General features: G+C 40.1%; 1 protein-coding gene across 2 annotated transcripts; it reads left to right on the top strand.

Moving 5' to 3' along the window:
- Positions 1–867: 867 nt before the first annotated feature.
- f5 (coagulation factor V) lies at positions 868–18,421 on the top strand. Of its 2 annotated transcripts, XM_044216692.1 has the most exons (25): positions 877–1,107; positions 1,540–1,622; positions 2,800–2,922; positions 3,493–3,705; positions 3,825–3,986; positions 6,412–6,633; positions 6,721–6,886; positions 7,385–7,565; positions 8,672–8,768; positions 8,882–9,087; positions 9,702–9,849; positions 10,422–10,634; positions 10,832–12,983; positions 13,111–13,279; positions 13,808–14,044; positions 14,458–14,674; positions 14,944–15,123; positions 15,343–15,459; positions 15,569–15,640; positions 15,767–15,852; positions 15,964–16,119; positions 16,221–16,365; positions 16,939–17,090; positions 17,305–17,487; positions 17,620–18,421. In XM_044216692.1, the coding sequence occupies exons 1-25, from the start codon at positions 947–949 to the stop codon at positions 17,764–17,766; spliced, it is 5,988 nt and encodes a 1,995-aa protein (XP_044072627.1). In that variant the 5' UTR covers positions 877–946; the 3' UTR covers positions 17,767–18,421. The 2 variants fall into 2 exon arrangements, 1 of the variants encoding a protein (XP_044072627.1); XR_006380129.1 differs by lacking the exons at positions 16,939–17,090; positions 17,305–17,487; positions 17,620–18,421 and having other exon boundaries at positions 868–1,107; positions 15,968–16,119; positions 16,221–16,363.
- Positions 18,422–18,879: the final 458 nt, after the last annotated feature.

The following is an 18,879-nucleotide window of genomic DNA, read 5'->3' as shown; positions in this document are numbered from 1 at the left end:
CCAAAATCAAGGGTGGCTGTACCCTTTAATGACTCAGTAATAATAATCCAATATGTATAAAATAACGAAGGGCAAGTATAGTCCATGCAGTGCTTTAAAAACTAATAAAATACTAAATTCTGTATTTCACTCATAACTAGTGACGGGAGGCCAGTACAGGGAAGATATACTGTTTCTTCTTGGTACCAGTTAGGAGCCTCTCTGCTGCATTTTGGATGAACTGCAGGTGAGATAAGGCCGACAAACTGACTCCTACATAACGAGAACTGCAAAAATCAAGACGAGATGTACTAAGTTCTTGAAGAGCTACAGTATGTTTAAATTTAGCAAGAGCTCTGAGTGAAAAAAGGTTAGTGGTAACAGAGTTGTTTTGTTGTTTGGGGCAAGTGCAGTTATTCTTATTAAAAATGTCTATTGTCACATAACTTACACCAGTTTAATAGGTGCTCACAAATGATGTACGCTGAAATGATATAAATTAAACAAGAATGTATCTATTCCACAAATATAAATAAATAAATCAAGTTTGGGATGGGTTGCCTCCACATAGTACACATACTGTAATAGTTTAGCTCTTGAATTTTGACATGTTTTTATTGTTTTCCTGGGACGTTCATGAGAAATTTGCAATGTAATTTTCAACACTCATCCCCACTTTGCATCCCATCCTTCACAAGATGATGGGAATTAGCACACCCCTTAGGGATGACTCACAGCAGAACACATGAGGTTTCAATTACAAGAGACAGAAAAACAATATGCAGAGACACAGTTCATTGCCCAGGGACACAATGTTTAAACTCACGTGTGTGTGTGTGTGTGTGTGTGTGTGTGTGTGTGTTTGTGTGTCACTGACAGATAAAGCACAGAGCGGCACCTCTCTGTCAGATCACAGCTCCTTCACTTGGAGAGCAGACCGGTATCACCTGGAGGATTGATCCCAGACATGAGACTCTGTGCTCGGGCTGGAGCTCGGTGTCTCTTGCCCGTCCTGGTTCTCCTGACTGTCCTCCATGTCAAAGCAGACCAGCACCAACCCAGGGAGAGACACTATTACATTGCCGCTGTTGAGATAGACTGGAACTACTCTGGCAATGACACACACAGGTAGGATACTGGTTGGACGATTTGTGCTATTTATTTTAATTCATTGTGAGATTCCTACAATATTTGGTGATTTTATTATCTTATATCATATTTTTGTCTCATTGTTATTTATTTCTTTATTTGAATTCTGTCCACCTAAGCACATCTAAGAAGTCTTCACTAACATGCTGTAACTGACATTGTTTGTACTTTGTAAAAACAGTCCAGTCTGTCCTTATTTAATTTCTTTGGCAGCCTGTTCTTCATCCTGTAATAGTGTCATTGTTACTATGACACACACACACACACACACACACACACATTTAAACACATAATGGGTCACACACATTAGTTGGATCATATATGGAAATGTGTGCCTTCATATCTTAAAGTCCATATCTTGTTGATATGCAGTACAGTGTATACAACATGTGTTTTTCCCAAATTCCTTAGGCTTGGTCCCACCTATAAGAAAGTGGTCTTTCGGGAGTATGAGAAAGACTTCAGACAGGCTAAGACTCATCCCTCCTGGTTAGGTAAACTTTCCGTACAATTTACATGAGAAGACAGTCTGTCTGGCTCTGATTCCTAAGAAACACTCATCCTGTCTCCAAGTCCACCCAGATAGAAACATTTATTTCCTGATAATTTAATGTAAAATTATGTAATTTGGTACATAACATGTACAAAATGTACAATTAACATGTTTTCAGCTGAGACACTTGGTGAATACCTGCTGATTTATTTCAGTTTGTAAATAGAAATAAAAGAAAATAATAGTGCAATTAGACAGATTATACAGACGGGTGAAACTACAGGACAAACGTGAATAAATGCTTCCATGCAGGGTGCGACGGTTCACTGAGTGGTGTGTTGAGTGAGATAAACCCAATTGAACACCTATGGGAGATTTTGGAGAGACTCGGCAGGCAGCACACTCGTCACCATAATTAAAACACCAAATGAGGGAATATCTTTTCTTTTGAGACTTGTAGAATCTATGGCAACGAGTATTGAAGCTGTTCTGGAGGCTTTTGGTGATTTTTGGAGATTTTAAAAGCCTGTAATCATTATTATTGGCTTAAAACAGCGACTGGTTTTGATCTTATGGGGTCTTCATCGGGAAACTGATTGAGCACTTGACCTTACTAAGACAGTTTAGGTTGTTTTTTTATGTGTCACCAATATGCAGAACAGCACAGTTAGTAAAGTATATAAGCAGCTGTCAATTTTAGATGAATTTCCTAGAAAGGATTGTGAAATTGTTAATAACTTGAAAAAATCTGACTCTATGTAACTACTGTTTGACTTCTTTCTGTTTTTACAAACACTAATAAATCAGCAGGTACAACCATCCCGACTGAATACTTTCTCCAGTTTCCCTCCAGTTAGTACCAAAGTACATTTTGTTTTCCAGGACAGTTACATATTAATTATTTTTTTAGGAAAGTATTAGGACAGTAAGAGAAAAAAATGAAACAGTACCAGAAAGGCTAAATATATATCATGCTTATTGCATTGGTGTACATTACAAAATATGGCTGATGGTGAAAAGATATTTGCTGGTCAGTAACAGTCAGTGAATCAGCAGCAATAATAGAAAGATAGGGACGAGTCAGTATGACTTTATGTTACTTGATGTGTCATGATGATGTTCCAAAACATACAAGCGCTGTTGATTCCAAATAAACTTGAGGCCGTCTTTCTCTGCAGGTCTACTCGGACCCACACTGAGGGCAGAGAAGGGGGAGACGATTGTTGTCACTTTCAGAAACATGGCGACTGGACTACATAGCCTCCACCCACACGGGGTCGCTTACGGGAAACAGTCAGAGGGTGGGTGCCTGTTAGCCCAGCTGCAGATGAATCTGACAGCTGTGGCAAACCTGAAGACACCAGTGACACTCTGTAACGCAATCTGTCTGTTGGGGTCATTGTGGGTGCTCATGATGTTACTCATTCTGATAATTACACAAGATTGGCCAACACAACAAACAACCTTGTTTGTCTTTTTCTAAAATATTAACCAGGACAGGCAGATTATCAAAGTAGACGGTACTGAAGTCCAACAGGAAGCAGTGCTAAGCCTTAGGAAATCACTGTCTGTGTCCATTCATATGGAGAGAAATAACAAAACATTAGTGCCATTGTGGATGTAGGAAATTAACTCAGTAGTCTTTAATTTGCTCTTAATGCAAAAGTCAGAGTGCAGAGGAAATCAAAATTAAAGAACAACTTGCAGGAAACTCTTCATTAAGTCTTCATTATTTTGAGACTTGAGTGGAATGCCATCTCACATATTTTGTTAGGGAAGTCAATGGTATTTAATAAGGCCGTGATTCTTTCTTTATCCATAATGCAGAGAGTTTTTTCTCGTATTCAAACGGAATGCCTTTTTTTCTGCAGGAGCCCACTACTTTGACAACACATCACAGAAAGAGAAAGAGGATGACGTAGTGCAGCCTAACAGTGAACACGTTTACTACTGGGAGGTTACGTCAGATGTTTCTCCACAGCCAAATGACCCTACCTGTCTCACCTACACCTATATCTCCCACCAAAATGTTGTGGAGGATTACAACTCAGGCCTCATTGGTACTTTACTCATCTGCAAGCCTGGTAAGCAATAAAATGTGGCCGTGTTTTCACTTTTGCCCGCAAATTACAAAATATCTAAATTAATTGATCATTATTTCTGATCGCTCTCACACTCTCTCCACTATTCTTTCTCTCTGCAGGCAGTCTGGATGAGTCGGGGAATCAGGTTGCCGTCAACCAGGAGTATGTGTTCCTCTTTGGGATTTTTGATGAGAAAGAGAGCAGGTACAAACCAAACGGCCATGCCTCAGACAACCACGTCAAATACACCATCAACGGATACACAGAGGGATCACTACCTGGTTAGTCTGTCCAACAGTCATTTTGTCACTCAGTTAGAGAGTGAACCAATCAGTCAGTTGTTTGTTTTATCTTGATATGCAGATGACTTTAAAGTACTTTAAAAAACTTTTTCCATGTTTTGCAACTTTTACTTGACTTAAATTTCAGAGGGAAATATTGTTCTTTATACTTCATTTTATTTGACAGTTGCTAGGCACTCTGCAGATAATGTTTTCCATACAAAACATGTAAAATCATACTAATCTGACAAATTACTAGATTTAACTACTGAACAGTTTAAAGAGTCGTTGTAATTACTGTAGCACCATCTGGACCTAAAACATTAATAATGTACATTATATCACGGCAATAGAAAATACTTGTTGGCTGGCAGGTGTGCATTAAAACTGTATAACAGGATACCTCAGACTTACTTCTGGTTTAAGTCAGTGTGGAAAATATATTAAACTACAAGTAACCATAACAACATTGTTGATGCTTCATGCTACCATGGCTTAACCTGACTACAAAGACACTGATGACTTAAACTCTTTTGTTGTTCGATAATTATAGTGCTGGAACGAACAAATATTTTCATCTTGATTATTTTATTAATTGTTTAGTCAATAACAAGTCAGAAAATGGTGAAACTGCCCATCACAATTTCCCACAGCCCAAACTAATGTCTTTAAAATGTCTTGTTTTCTCCATGCAACAGTCCAAAACCCAAATGCATTCAGTTTAGTTTTATTTAAGACAAACATAAATGTTCACACTTGAGAAGCTGGAACCATCAAATGTTTGGCATTTTTTCTTAAACGTATAATAAATAATAATCAACAATTAAAAGATTAATAATTAATAACAAATTTATCGACTAATCACTTCAGCTATCTGGCACTGCACTACACTGGTTCTCATCTTATCTGTCCAATAGGAAATTCTGTGTCAGCATTAATAACTTCATGTCATCCTTCTCCCATATCAAGTATGGTGTGCCTCAAGGTTCAATTCTGGGACCAATACTGTTCTCCTTATACATGCTTCCTTTGGGTGAGGTCATCTGCAGACATGGTATTTCTTTCATTGCTATGCATTTTAGGATTGATTTTAAGATCTTGTCTTACTTTTAAGGCTCTTCATGGCCTGGCTCCAGATTATATTTTAGATCTTTAAATCTCTTATGAACCTTCACGTAGTTTGAGATCTTCGGGCAGGGGTCTCCTGTCTGTTCCTGAGTCCAGGATGAAAACTAAGGGGGACGGAGCTTTTGCCATCAGGGCCCCGAGGCTCTGGATCAACCTGCCCGAAGACATCAGGCTGTCTGAGTCAGCGTCTTCGTTTAAGTCTCTTCTCAAAACACATTTTAATCTGAAAGCAGATCCTGATTTTACCTGAACTGGCTGTTTATTTTATTGCTTTTGTGTATTTTATTTCTTTATATTTCATCATTCACTCTGGTATTTTATTTCTCTCGTTGTGAAGCACTTTGTACTTTGTTTTGATAAGTGCTCTATAAATAAAGTTTTATTATTATTATATTCAGCTCATACTAGAACTGTACAGTTTATAAGGACATCTCATACTTTAGTTCTGGTTAATAGTTTAACAGCTGTTCTAAGTCATGGTGCAAAGTACTGGTATAGTAAACTGCAAGTAACCATAGCAACAATATTAATGCTTCACACTCCTATGGGTTAAACTGTCTACAAACACACTTTAAAAAATTAATGATGACTTAAACACAGCCTCATATTTTTCTGGTTTGGTAGTGTTGTTGTGTAGGGCTGCAAGTACATTTATTTTCCTTCCTCAATTAATTATTTAGATTTTTGGATTGATCATTTAGTCAGAACATGTTAGAAAAAAACTGCACATCACAATTTCCTAGAGTCCCAGATGATGTCTTGAAATGGCTTGAAAACGATTACCGAAACAATTTACTGATTTCTTGTTAATTACTCTCCTGTTAATTGACTAATCAAATAATTGTTTCAGTTCTTGATAAGTACCCACTGTATAAATGGAATAAGGCACTCAGAGGTGTACTGAAAAATTTTGGCAATCTTTGCCTCCAACTTGTCCATTACCTTTGTATATCATAACACATCACTGTGTACTTAATCATCACTTAGTTAATCCATCAAAACTTTAACAGGGCCACTCTTCATGATGGAACATTTTAATGGCAATACTTCCTTACTTTTACTTTGGAACACAGGAGATTCGCTAGTGATGTATTAGTTTACTGCTGTGGCTACTTTTACTCAAATGAATGATCTGAATACTTCTTCAACCACTGTACAGATTTATGGTGAGTGGTAGACGCCACAGTGTATGTGATGTACAGTCAGTGAAAAGCCATTCACCAGATGCTCTGCATAAGCAAAACAAGTCGAAGATAAAATACACAAAGTGACCAACAGTTCCCTGTTTTCTTTCCAGATGTCAGTGTGTGTGCCTATGCCTCTGTGAGCCTGCATCTGGTGGGTATGAGCTCAGAGCCGGAGGTATTCTCAGTGCATATGAACGGGCAGGTGCTGCAGCAGACCGGGCATAAAGTGTCGTCAGTGGGCCTGATCAGTGGCTCCTCCACCACTGCCAGCATGGTGGCTATCCACACAGGCCGCTGGCTGCTCTCGTCACACACCATCAAGCACATGGAAGGTAAGCGTTCCACCATCCACCATTGATAGATCATTTTTTACCAATGTAACTAAATTTACAAGAAAAAACGTGTTTCTGCCTTTGCAGCTGGCATGCATGGCTTCGTGGATGTGAAGAAGTGTGCCGGCTTTAACGCACCCCAGCGAAGGATGACCATTGAACAAAAACGACACAGCAAGGAGTGGAAATACTACATAGCTGCTGAGGAAATTGTCTGGGACTATGCACCTGACATGCATGACTACATTGATGAGTAAGCAGCATTTACAGATACATTTTAAAGCATTTTATACGTTTCATAGCATTTTTAAAGATGTACATGCAAACTTATCAGATATCCCTCTGTAGCAAAATATATCCTTTGTGTTTATAATTAATTTAAGGTGCTTCTGTAGTATTTTCATTTATTGCTATAGCATTTTAAATGAACTGATGTACAGCACATCGCTCTGTTTACTGTCAAAAGGGAGACTATGATAGTGCTGATTAGTGTGTCTCTTCCCACTAAACCTGGTTTTCTTTTCACTTTTGCTTTACTGAAGAGGCTAAACATATTAGGAGTTATTTTCCGTCTTTCACTCTGCTGCATCCATTAAGAGAATCTCTCAACTCTGACAGATTCACCGGTGCCACACAGCTTGAAGTGCAGTCTTGAGGATGTGTGGCACCAGTGTTTTAAATGGTCATGTTTGTTTATGGAAGTTATATCAATGTCTCAAAATTAAATAAAACCTTGTATCTTTTTGTGTAGGAACTTCAAATTCCAGTACCTGAGACAGTCATCAACACGCATAGGGAGAAAGTACAAGAAGGCAGTGTACACGCTGTACCAAAATGAGTCTTTCACTGAAAAGTTAGAGACCAAGCAAAGGAAAAATGAGCTTGGGATCTTGGGCCCAGTGATCAGAGCGCAAATCAGAGATGTCATCAAGGTGAGATCATGTTCAATTAAAATCAAATAAAATTTTATAGCACCTTGTCAGCTAAATTGTAATTTCAAGTGCTTCACATAACACACTTTATTACAGAACACACTAACAAAGAAATCAGAACACAGTGCGAGAAAAAGCCAAAAAGTGTTGCACTGCAAATGCTAAGCTAAAAGAGTTTGCCTGGTTTAAAACTGCGGACAGATTCTGGTCACCTATAAGACTATAGACTCTAAAAGCTGTTTCATCATAGGTCTTAGTTCTGGCTGAGGGAACAAAGGGTTTGGAACAGATGCATCTTACAGGCATGTCAAACAAATATTTAGGCATTAATACAGTATATTGAATGATTTAAAAACAGAAAAATCGTAAAGTATATTCTAAAACTAACAGGCAGCTGATGAAGAGACCTTAAAACAGTTGAAATTTGTGTTCTCCGTTATGAGGCACTACCTTTGAAATACAGTACAGTATAGTCACAAGTATTGTTTTGGTTCTGTACGTCTGCCTCAAACTTTTAAGGGCACATCACATACATATTGGGTGAACGGTGTAGGACTCAGAGCCCTTTTTAAACACAGTGCCCCAATTTTAGGGCGGTGCTGCTGGACAATGATCCTAAACATATGGACAAGTCAACCGAAGAGCTCTTTATGACCAAATAGTGGAACATTTATGGCTCGCAACGTCAGTCACCTGACCTAAGTCCAACTGAACAGGTGTGTTACTACTTATAGAACAGATTAAATGTAAAACGTCCCTGAAACAAGTTAGAAAGAAGCTGGTCTGGCAGTGTATCACCAGGAACGGTACCAAGTGTCTGCTGATATCTGTTCTTGGATTTCAGCAAAGGATTTGCAAATCAATATTTAAGATTTAAGTTTGTGTTTATCTAAACTTCAATAACTGTCACCTAAAATTGGGGAACTATGTATAAAAATGGCTACAGTTCCTACACTGTTCATCTGCTATCAAATTAAAGCTGAAAGTCAGCACTTTAACCTCATAGTCAGGGTTATTTCAAGTCAATGACTGAGAGCACAGAACAAACTCACGAGTCATGTGTCTACTGACTGCGTGTCCTCACACATCCTCCTGTTCTTTTACAGATTGTTTTTAAGAACATGGCCTCCAGGCCCTACAGCATCTATCCACATGGGCTGACAATAGAGAAGTCAGAAGAGGGAGTCAACTACCCAGCAGGAGGTACTAAATCTCTACTCACTGTAAAATTGAGTATGGTGGACTATCCACTCTGGTTTGATTATATAAAACTATTACAATAAAATTGATAAGGTATAGCTCAATGTGTTTGCCAGGCAACCAGTCTCATGGTGTTCAGCCAGGTGAGACACACACCTATTTATGGAAAGTGGCCGAAGAGGATGAGCCTTTGGACGGAGACTCTCGATGTTTGACACGAGTGTACCACAGTGCAGTGGACACACCACGTGACATCGCCTCAGGACTAATAGGACCAATCCTCATCTGCAAGAGTCAGTCGCTCAATGTCAGGAACGTGCAGGTAAAAAGATTTTGGATTTATTTTTCAAACGCATGGCTGCAGGGTCGGCAATGTCTGTCTGTCGATCGGTTTGGTCCACCACTTTGGTCCAGCCTGAAATATATCAATAACTATTAAATGGATTTCCATGATATTTTGTACAGACATTCACGGTCCCCAGAGGATGAATCCATACTGACTTTGGTGATCCCCTGACTTTTCCTCTAGCGCCACCATAAGGTTGAAATTGGTGTTTTTTAGTGAAATATCTCAACATCTACTGAATTGATTGCCATGAAATTTGGTTCAGACATTCATGTTGCCCTCAGGATGATTTGTAATCACTTTGGTGACCCCTTAACTTTATATATAGTGCCATCATCAGGTCAAAATTTTAATTTCTCCAATACTTTGGTTTATAACCAAGTACGTGCAATGACATTCCCTTCAACCTTAGCTGTATTTTGTGTTTAGTGCTAATTAACAATGCAAGATTGGTAGATTATTGATATTAGTCTAACAGATATACACATTCCTACTAGATATGTTGAAACAGAAAACTGTTTATTTATCAAAAATATACTATAAATGTAAGATATTTTAAAATGAATAGAGGTTTTGGTTTGTTTCTACAGCTGAAAGCAGACAAGGAGCAGCATGCCTTGTTGGCTGTGTTCGATGAGAACAAGAGCTGGTACCTGGATGACAACATTCGCCAATATTGTGATCGATCCAAAGTCAACAAGGCAGACGCAGACTTTTATAAGTCCAATGTCATGCACAGTGAGTTTTTCCATAATCGGATGCTGCTGCCATATTGTTTTTACTGCTGCTAAATTTTTATTTTTTTTCCTACATGTACCACATGTTCATTTGCACTACCATACTACTTATTTACACATATACTGCATCATTTGCACTCCAGTACTATGTACTGAATACTGCAATAACTCATCTACTGCACTGTTAACTATTTCTGTCCATAATTTGCACTACTTAATATTCATTGCACTACTTCCATCAGTACACTTCTGTTTATAGTAATGCCATCTGTATATAATGTCCATAGCACCACTTGTAAAATATTTTCATAATACTGCTCTATCCTGCATTTATGCACACACTTTATATCCTGCACTTGCTTATTGCACTTCTGGTTCGACCTAAACTGCATTTCGTTGCCTTGTACTTGTACATGTGTAATGACAAGAAAGTTGAATCTAATCTAATCTAAGATGATAAAAGCTCCTCCTAAAAGATATGATATATTTACTCAATTATTTCTTCATACATCTAACTGCATTGCCTCCAGCTGCCTGTCAGACGACTAATATTCATGTAAATTTTCCTGACAGCAATTAATGGTTATGTGTTTGAGAGCGGCCCGCTCTTGGGCTTCTGCAATGGGGAAGTTGTAACATGGCACGTGTCCAGCATTGGAGCACAGGACTACATCCAGACAGCTACTTTCTACGGCCATACATTTGACCTGAATGAGCGGACAGAGGACTTTCTCAGCCTCTACCCCATGACTGGAGAGACCATCACTATGAACATGGACAACATTGGTCAGTCAGGGCTTACAATGCCTTCTTTTATGTCAGATTGTGTATTGTGTATCTAAATATTCAATCTGTAGGGATACTTTTAACTTGAGTATAAATTGAATATTGAATATTGTGACAGCAGAAAGACTGTGTGATACTATGTGTAAGTTTTTAGAGACTACTGATATGATGATTTTTGTGTATCTCTCTTGACCCAGGTGTCTGGCTTCTGGCTTCCCTGAATTCTCATGAGACAACCAAAGGAATGCGCGTAAAGTTTCAGGATGTTGAGTGCTATCGTGACTACCAGTATGAGTACACTGACTATGAAAATTCAGCAACAAATATAAATGTACAAGAATATAATGTGTGGAAGCCTCCGGGCTTGGATGAGATCAAGAAGGTAGAGGAGACGCCAAAGCTTGTAATAGAAATGCCAGCGGAGATCGATGCTTACACAGACATGTTTGCAGATGAATTAGGTCTCAGGTCTTTGAAGAACCGATCTAGTAGCTCAGATGTGGAGGAGCTGGACCTCTCTTTCCTCGACTATGATGTCATTGATGTGCTTGATGGAGATATGAATACCACCCTTAATTTTAAGGAGAAAAAGAGTAAAAATCAGACCTCCATTCCAAAGCCAAATGCACTAAATGAGACATCATTTTCAAATTGGAAAGAGGATGGACTAAACCTTACAGCAGTTAATTTGCAGAACCAAAGCATCAGTGAAAATACAACACATATGCAGAACAGTAGTACGCCATCAACTTTTGACAGTTCTTCTGTGTATAAAACAGAGAACACAACCGTTTTTTCTATTCTATTTTCTATCCTAAATATATTACTAAAGAATGACAGTATAACTACAAGTGCTTCTGTAGTTGTCTCAAATCTGGATAATGTTGCAGTATCTGACACAAAGAACACAACATTTCAGAATGCTACAGCATTATCAAAGGTTGGAAATGAATCTACAGAGATTACCAATCTTACTGTGACATTAGGAGGAAATTCAGGTTCCATCTTGGAGACTGAAAGAATGAATGTAACCCAGACTGGTGATAACCAGACTTCTGTGGGCACGATCTTGGCCGAGGACTCAGAGGAGAGACTCACCAGAGGGGACGTGTTCTCTTACTCTGTGCCTTTATCCAATTCCAGCAGCACCAACAATCTCCACAGTACACCAGAGGGCAATGTCACCTCTCCCTCACGCAGTACAAAAAAGGAAGATGAGAATAACACAGCAGATGGAACAAACCATTCATTGTCTATTCCAACATCTGATGTTGGAGAGGTTGACATCAGCAGCATAGACAGACGCAACGTGACCATCTTTGAGTTGGAAGTGGAGAGTACAGACAATAAAACCAGTGGCAATGACTCTCTAATCACTGCAGCAGAGCCAGAGTATGGACTTCAGATGAATTCCTCCGAAACTGCCAATTCCAGCCTTGAAAATGAAACACACATTTTGCTCGAAACTGAGCCCTTACAGAACGTCACGGTGAATATATCCAGATCAAATTCATCATGGGAGATTAGTTCCGAGAGTAGGCAGAATGTCACAGCTCTTCTTGGCGAGTTGAACCACACATCTTCTGCAGAAAGTTTCCCCAGTGAGACTATGGTTTCAGCTAACATGTCCCTTCCCAGCGATGCAGTAAGAAAGAACAATGCTGAGGAGGTATCTGCCTCACACAGCAGTGAAGAAGTGATTATCTACCTTAAAGAAAACAATACAGAGGGGATTAAAACCACCTCTGTCAAAACGCAGGGGCACAACTGGACTTACGAGGGAACTCACCAGTTGGTACCCATGGAGACTCCTGACTACATGATAAAATATTTGGGGACAGAGACCCCTCAAACAACACCAAGTCCAAAAAAGAAGACCAGGAAGGTGAACCTCCGACAGAGGCCCCAGAAGGGCCAAGGCATGAAAACAAAGAAGAGGAAGGAATACAAGCCTCAGGCCAGGAGCGGCTTACCATTCTCTCCTCGTGGGTTCAATCCAGGCATGACCCCGCGCGGGTCACGACCCCAGGCACCACAACCTGTCTCCGATGAGGAGGAGCTCATTAACATGCCCGTCGTCATCGGTGTGCCCCGGCCCGATTTCAGTGACTACGAGCTGTATGTCCCTGGGGGCGAACCACGTCATCTAGAGCTTTATGAGCAAGATATTAAGGCAAACGAATATGAGTATGTGACATACAAAGACCCCTACAGCAGTCATGAAGACATCAAGAATCTCAACCTGGACGAGACCACCAAATACTACTTAAAATTCTCAGGCCCGAATGTCAAGACTTACTTCATCGCTGCAGAGGAGGTTCAGTGGGACTATGCTGGTTACGGACAGAGGTAAGCTCAGAGATAAGTTCACATGACATTTGAAAAGACATGACTCTTCAGATTTATTGGAAAATTGTACAGCAGGTACACATCCGTACACATGCAAAGCTGAAATAAGTTCCTGTTATCACCACAGGAGGCAAGACAAGTCGCAAGAAAACAGCCAAGTAACTAAGTTCACCAAGGTGGTTTTCCGAAGTTACATGGACAGTAGCTTCAACACACCTGACATCCGTGGAGAGTTAGATGAGCATCTAGGCATCCTGGGACCTGTCATCAAGGCAGAGGTTGGACAAAGCATCATGGTAAGACTGTCAGCATCAGCTGCATATGTCATGATTTTTCTTAATATATATAACATTTACATGTTTGATTGTTGCTTTATGTAAACCATGCTTTAGTGGAATAGTTAGACATTTTGGGGAAAACACGTATTTGCTGTCTTGCCGAGAGTTAAATAAGATTAAGATTGATAACATTCTTGTGTCTGTACAGTAAATATGAGGTCACAGGTAGCAGCCCCTTAGCTTAGCACAAAGACTGAACCCAGGGGAATGGCTAGTCATGCTCTATCCAAAGGTAAGGCAATCCGTCTACCACCATCTCTAAAGCTCAGTAATTAACTTGTTAAATCTCATTTGTTTGATCCCTACAAAAACACACACGTGTAAAAACGACACGTTGTGGTTTTATGTCCTGGACTATTTCTTGGCCAGGCACAATAACTTCCTGCAGGGGGCTAACTGTTTCCCTAGCTGTTTAACTGGCTTCTGGCTGTAGCTTCATATTTACAGTACATATGATCTTTTCATCTAACTCTTTTTGTATTGCAGGTGGTGTTCAGCAACAAAGCCAACCGGCCGTACTCCTTACACCCAAATGGGGTTTCCTACACCAAGCAGACAGAGGGTCTGTCCTATGACGATGGCTCCAAGTACTGGTATAAATATGACAATGAGGTTCAACCCAATACTACCTTCACATATATGTGGAAGGTCCATTCTATGGTCGGGCCAATGCCAGGCGAGTCTCACTGTCGGACCTGGGCCTACTATTCAGGTGTTAATCCTGTGAGTAATTTGTACTTTGTAGACAATTATTAACTAAATATAAGATTAGTATAGCAGACGTCGAAGAAATGCTATTTACAAATACAAATTAAAGCCACTGTATGTAGGATTTGAGTTTCTGACTGTGGCACCCCCTAGTGGCAGCATAAAAAACACTGCGGGACAAAGATGAATGAGCTGAAAGTAACACACACACTGCACCAATTTTCACCAGGATTGTGTGATTTTTCTACAAACATGTCATCAGAATCATTTGAAAGATGCTAAATCACATACAGATTCTGCACATAGGAGCTTTAAATTAAGATTAAACTTAATGTGACACATTAAAGTATGTGTTAGGGTTGAGCACAGTGGAATGCATTCACTTAAAAAAAACTGATATTAAACCTAATGTATGCTCTGTCTCTTAGGAAAGGGACATCCACTCTGGCTTGATTGGGCCTTTGCTGGTGTGTCGAGAGGGAACCCTGGACAGGAATTTACCAGACATGAGGGAGTTCACGCTGCTTTTCATGACCTTTGATGAGACGCAGAGCTGGTACTACGAGAAGAACCACGAGATGATGCAGAGGAAAAGCCGAAAGAGAGTTATGGACTCCGACTTCAAGGAGAACTTCAAGTTCCATTGTAATGCATTATGTACCATCAACTAGCCTGGTTTAAATGATCCTCCTCCTGAAATCTTTTGAACATGATAACCAAGATTTATATAACATGCTAACTTAAGAGTATGTACAGCCACTGTTGATAATATACCATTGAGTCAAAATATGGTATAATTCACTGAGTTGCAATACCTCTTCTTCCATGCATTCAGGATCAGTTACAGAACAGAAAAACAACGTCACCTGACCAAAAATGATAAAAATTTATTTTTGTCTGTTTTTTTCCCCAAGCCATCAATGGCATTATATACAACCTGAAGGGCCTGAGGATGTACACCAACCAGCTCGTGTGTTGGCACCTGATCAACATGGGTTCTCCCAAAGACTTTCAGAGTGTCCACTTCCATGGACAGACGTTCCTCCACAAGAAGACCACCAGTTACAGACAGGCCGTCTACCCGCTGCTGCCTGGTGAGCAACATGTTTGTTTATTAAGTGAATACAGAATAACATCTTTTGCTGCTTTTGTGCTTTCGAGTTTTGAATAGAAGACACACTCTACAGTATTTGGGTTGTCTGTACCTCAAAGCAGTTTTAATGCAGAGAATAGCTACTGGATATATTTGACGTCAACAATGTAGCAAAGACAGTATGTTTCAACTTAATTACTGTACCAAACTTTCTTTGCAGGGGGCTTTGCTACTCTGGAGATGTATCCATCCAAACCTGGTCTGTGGCAGCTGGAGACAGAAGTGGGTTTCAACCAACAGAAGGGCATGCAAACCCTCTTTCTGGTTCTAGATAATGGTACAAACAATTAAAAAACACTCTGCAGCATTTACAGTATGATTTTCTAACCACACTGACATACTGTTATGTTATGATATTGAGATATTGCTTGTATGTCTCATCCAAGACTGCTACCGTCCGCTGGGTCTAGAATCAGGCAGTGTCAAAGACAACCAGATCACAGCAATCAACACTAGAGGTAGCCATACCACCTCCTGTCTGCACCCATCTGTTTTGGCAACAAATACACTGTGCATAAATATTGCTGTTAAGCTCTACAAGCAAATATGTCACGAGAGGAATGACAATATTTCTATCTTTGAAGGATACTGGGAGCCCCATCTTGCCAGATTGAACAATCAGGGTAAATACAACGCATGGAGCACAGAGCAGAACCGCAGCTGGATTCAGGTATGTGTTGTAGGTGTAGTGAGTGTGTGTGTATCTTTGACTATATTTGCATATGTGCATTTGCTTTCTATGTGAATACAATCTGCCACCTGTGGGCTTTTCCCTGAAAAGGTAGACTTCCAGCGGCCAGTTGTGATCAGCCAGGTGGCCACCCAGGGAGCCAGGCAGATGCTCTATTCCCAGTTTGTGATGAAGTACTGCATCTCCTACAGCAGCGACCGCCAGAATTGGATCTTCTATAAGGGCGACAGCAGGGACGTCAGGAAGGTGGGGGAAGTTTGTTGATCAACGCAAACAGCTACAAACTAAGAGAGAAGTGTGTGATCACCTCTTTACTTCTCTCTGTCTGTCTCTCCCTCTTTCACCAGGTATTCACTGGAAACCAGGAAGTCTATGAGGTAAATAGAAACACCTTCTTTCCTCCCGTGATTGGACGGTTCATTAGGCTCCACCCCATCGACTGGTACGACAAGGCCACAGTCCGCATGGAGTTCTACGGCTGTGAGCTTGACGGTAAGATGTTACTGTATATGTGCGTGAATATGGCAAGAACTCAAGTCATTGAAAAATTTCAAATACTTTATATGCGCGCATCCCTTATATCAAGCTTTATCTCCTGACTTAGGCCACGCCCATTTCCACCTCTAATTTTATTTGATTTTTTCAAATTTGCACAATATGCTAAATCCATACATACTACAACACAGAGTGGCAAAACTGTTGTCAAAGATTCTCTGGCACCTCATGGTCAATATTTATTTTCACCTATTCTTGATTTTGTACGTTGTTCACTAGCCACACAAGAACTTGCATTTTTGGAAAAACAATGTTTTTTTTTATTAACTCATCAAAACATTTTGATAATTTCACCATATTTGCTATGCACATCCACCATGTGCCCCAGATTAACCATGGTAAATTTGCAAATCTGTTTTTTTTGTATATTTTATGATAAATCATTTCTCCTGGTTTACAAATACTTTCTCCAAATGACACCAAAATTCACGTGTACATGCAGTCTGTACTCCAGTATTGTCACAGAGTTGGGGTTCCTGTAAATGTGAAATGTCTAATCTCCTGCCTCAGGCTGCTCGGTGCCTCTGGGGATGGAGAGTGGACTAATAGAAGACCATCGCATCACAGCCAGCTCCACAGCTTCCAGCTGGTACGCCGGACCCTGGAAACCTTCCCTTGCACGCCTCAACAGACAGGGCACCATCAATGCATGGCAAGCTAAGGTACAAGTGCCTTAGCTATACTGACATGACACCGAAATTAATGCATCCAATTTTAGAGAGAGCATCAGGTAGAACACACTGAATGTCGCTGTTCTTGTAATGCAGGATCTGAGTGACCTGCTAGCAGTATACACAGGCCCACAGCACTACACAAAAATCCTGCGTGCACATAGCAACCTACAAGTCAAACCTATCATCTCTATTATCTCTCTAGTATAATGACATGAACCAGTGGCTTCAGGTGGAGCTGCCCCAAATTAAGAAGATCACAGGTATCATAACGCAAGGAGCCAAGTCTCTGGGGAAAGAGATGTATGTCATGTCCTACTCTCTGCAGTACAGCGACAATGGGATACAGTGGAACCAGTACACAGATGATGAGGACCTCCCTTCCAAGGTGAGCTGCGGCAAAACACGGACATGGACATTTTAATTACATGAACCAGTTCACTGGTAACTGGAGTTTTCTTTGACAGTAGTAGATAAGTGATTCTAAACAATGTCTTTCTCTCTCTCTCGTCAAATCCAGACCTTTATAGGAAATACAGATAACAACGGCCATGTGAAGAACTACATCTACCCTCCTATTTTCTCCCGCTTCATCCGAATCATCCCCAAAAGCTGGATGGTCTCCCTCACCATGAGGATAGAACTACTGGGCTGTGACTATGAGTGATAAACAGACACACACAGACACATCCATACCAGTGATGACAGGTCAGGTCAACCATCCACATCTACATGCAAACTGAAACACACATATGGTGTACGCCCAGACATATGCACATCCACTTCCACACATACAGCCATGTACGGAAGAAAAGAGTTTCCCCTCGGGGATCAATAAAGTATTTCTGATTCTGATTCTGTATTTCTGATCCTACATACATACATACATTTATTAGCTAGGTCATTTGTTAAACTCGTATAACAGCTTGTGAAACTCAACTGCTACACAAGTTAGGACACCTGCCACTGGGAAATTTCAGTTTCTTTCTTGCCAGATTTGGATGTTGCAACCAAGAAGGATGCAAAAAAAGTAATATAGTCTTTTACAAGTTAATACAGTGCAACGTGTTTTATTATACAAATATATGCGCAGTTAAAATTTGTTAGAAAACTCATTGGTAAGTGCAGTAATATGCAGTTGTCAGTAGTATGAGTAATACTAGCCATTCTGTCCATAGTTGTATGTGTTTTTAAAATACTAGTTGCATTTTGTAAGCTGATATTTGGCATTTTGTCCATCAAAAAAAATATGAATGAATGTAAATATGTAAGTTGAGATCATGTAATTTATTTTTCAATAAATATGATGTGATGTATGAGTACATAGAGGAATGGTTTCTGTTTGCAAATGGCAAGTCTTGGTATCCCAAGTATGAGTATGTGAACACTGATATCTTGTCATGGTGTCTTGAAGGTGTCACTTTTAGCACCTCTGCTGAGGCCAGACTCACCATTAAGCAGCACCTCAGGGCCTCCAAAGTCAACAGACACGTGCAGCTGCAAACACATGGCATGTTTATCCATTTGCTGATCATGTTGAACTGGGCACTGGAGGTGTGAAAGTCTCAGCGTGGCTGTCCTGCGTGCTACTGATCTCTGAAGACAAATAGCTCACAGATAGCTTTATTGGACAACTGGCTGTCTGGGGCTTTGGGAATACTGATGAGGACCAGCTGTTAGTCTCTGTGTAATTTGACTGTGGAAATACTTTACATAATAATAATGTGGCTCTTTATTGTTGGGAAATTCATCCACTGCTGGTAGAAGTTTAGTGCCTTGT

This window comes from Siniperca chuatsi, linkage group LG12, assembly GCF_020085105.1.
Source record: "Siniperca chuatsi isolate FFG_IHB_CAS linkage group LG12, ASM2008510v1, whole genome shotgun sequence".
Classification (NCBI taxonomy): Eukaryota; Metazoa; Chordata; class Actinopteri; order Centrarchiformes; family Sinipercidae; genus Siniperca; species Siniperca chuatsi.
Note: the sequence above shows the minus strand (reverse complement) of the source record. Positions and strands in the feature narration are given on the sequence as shown.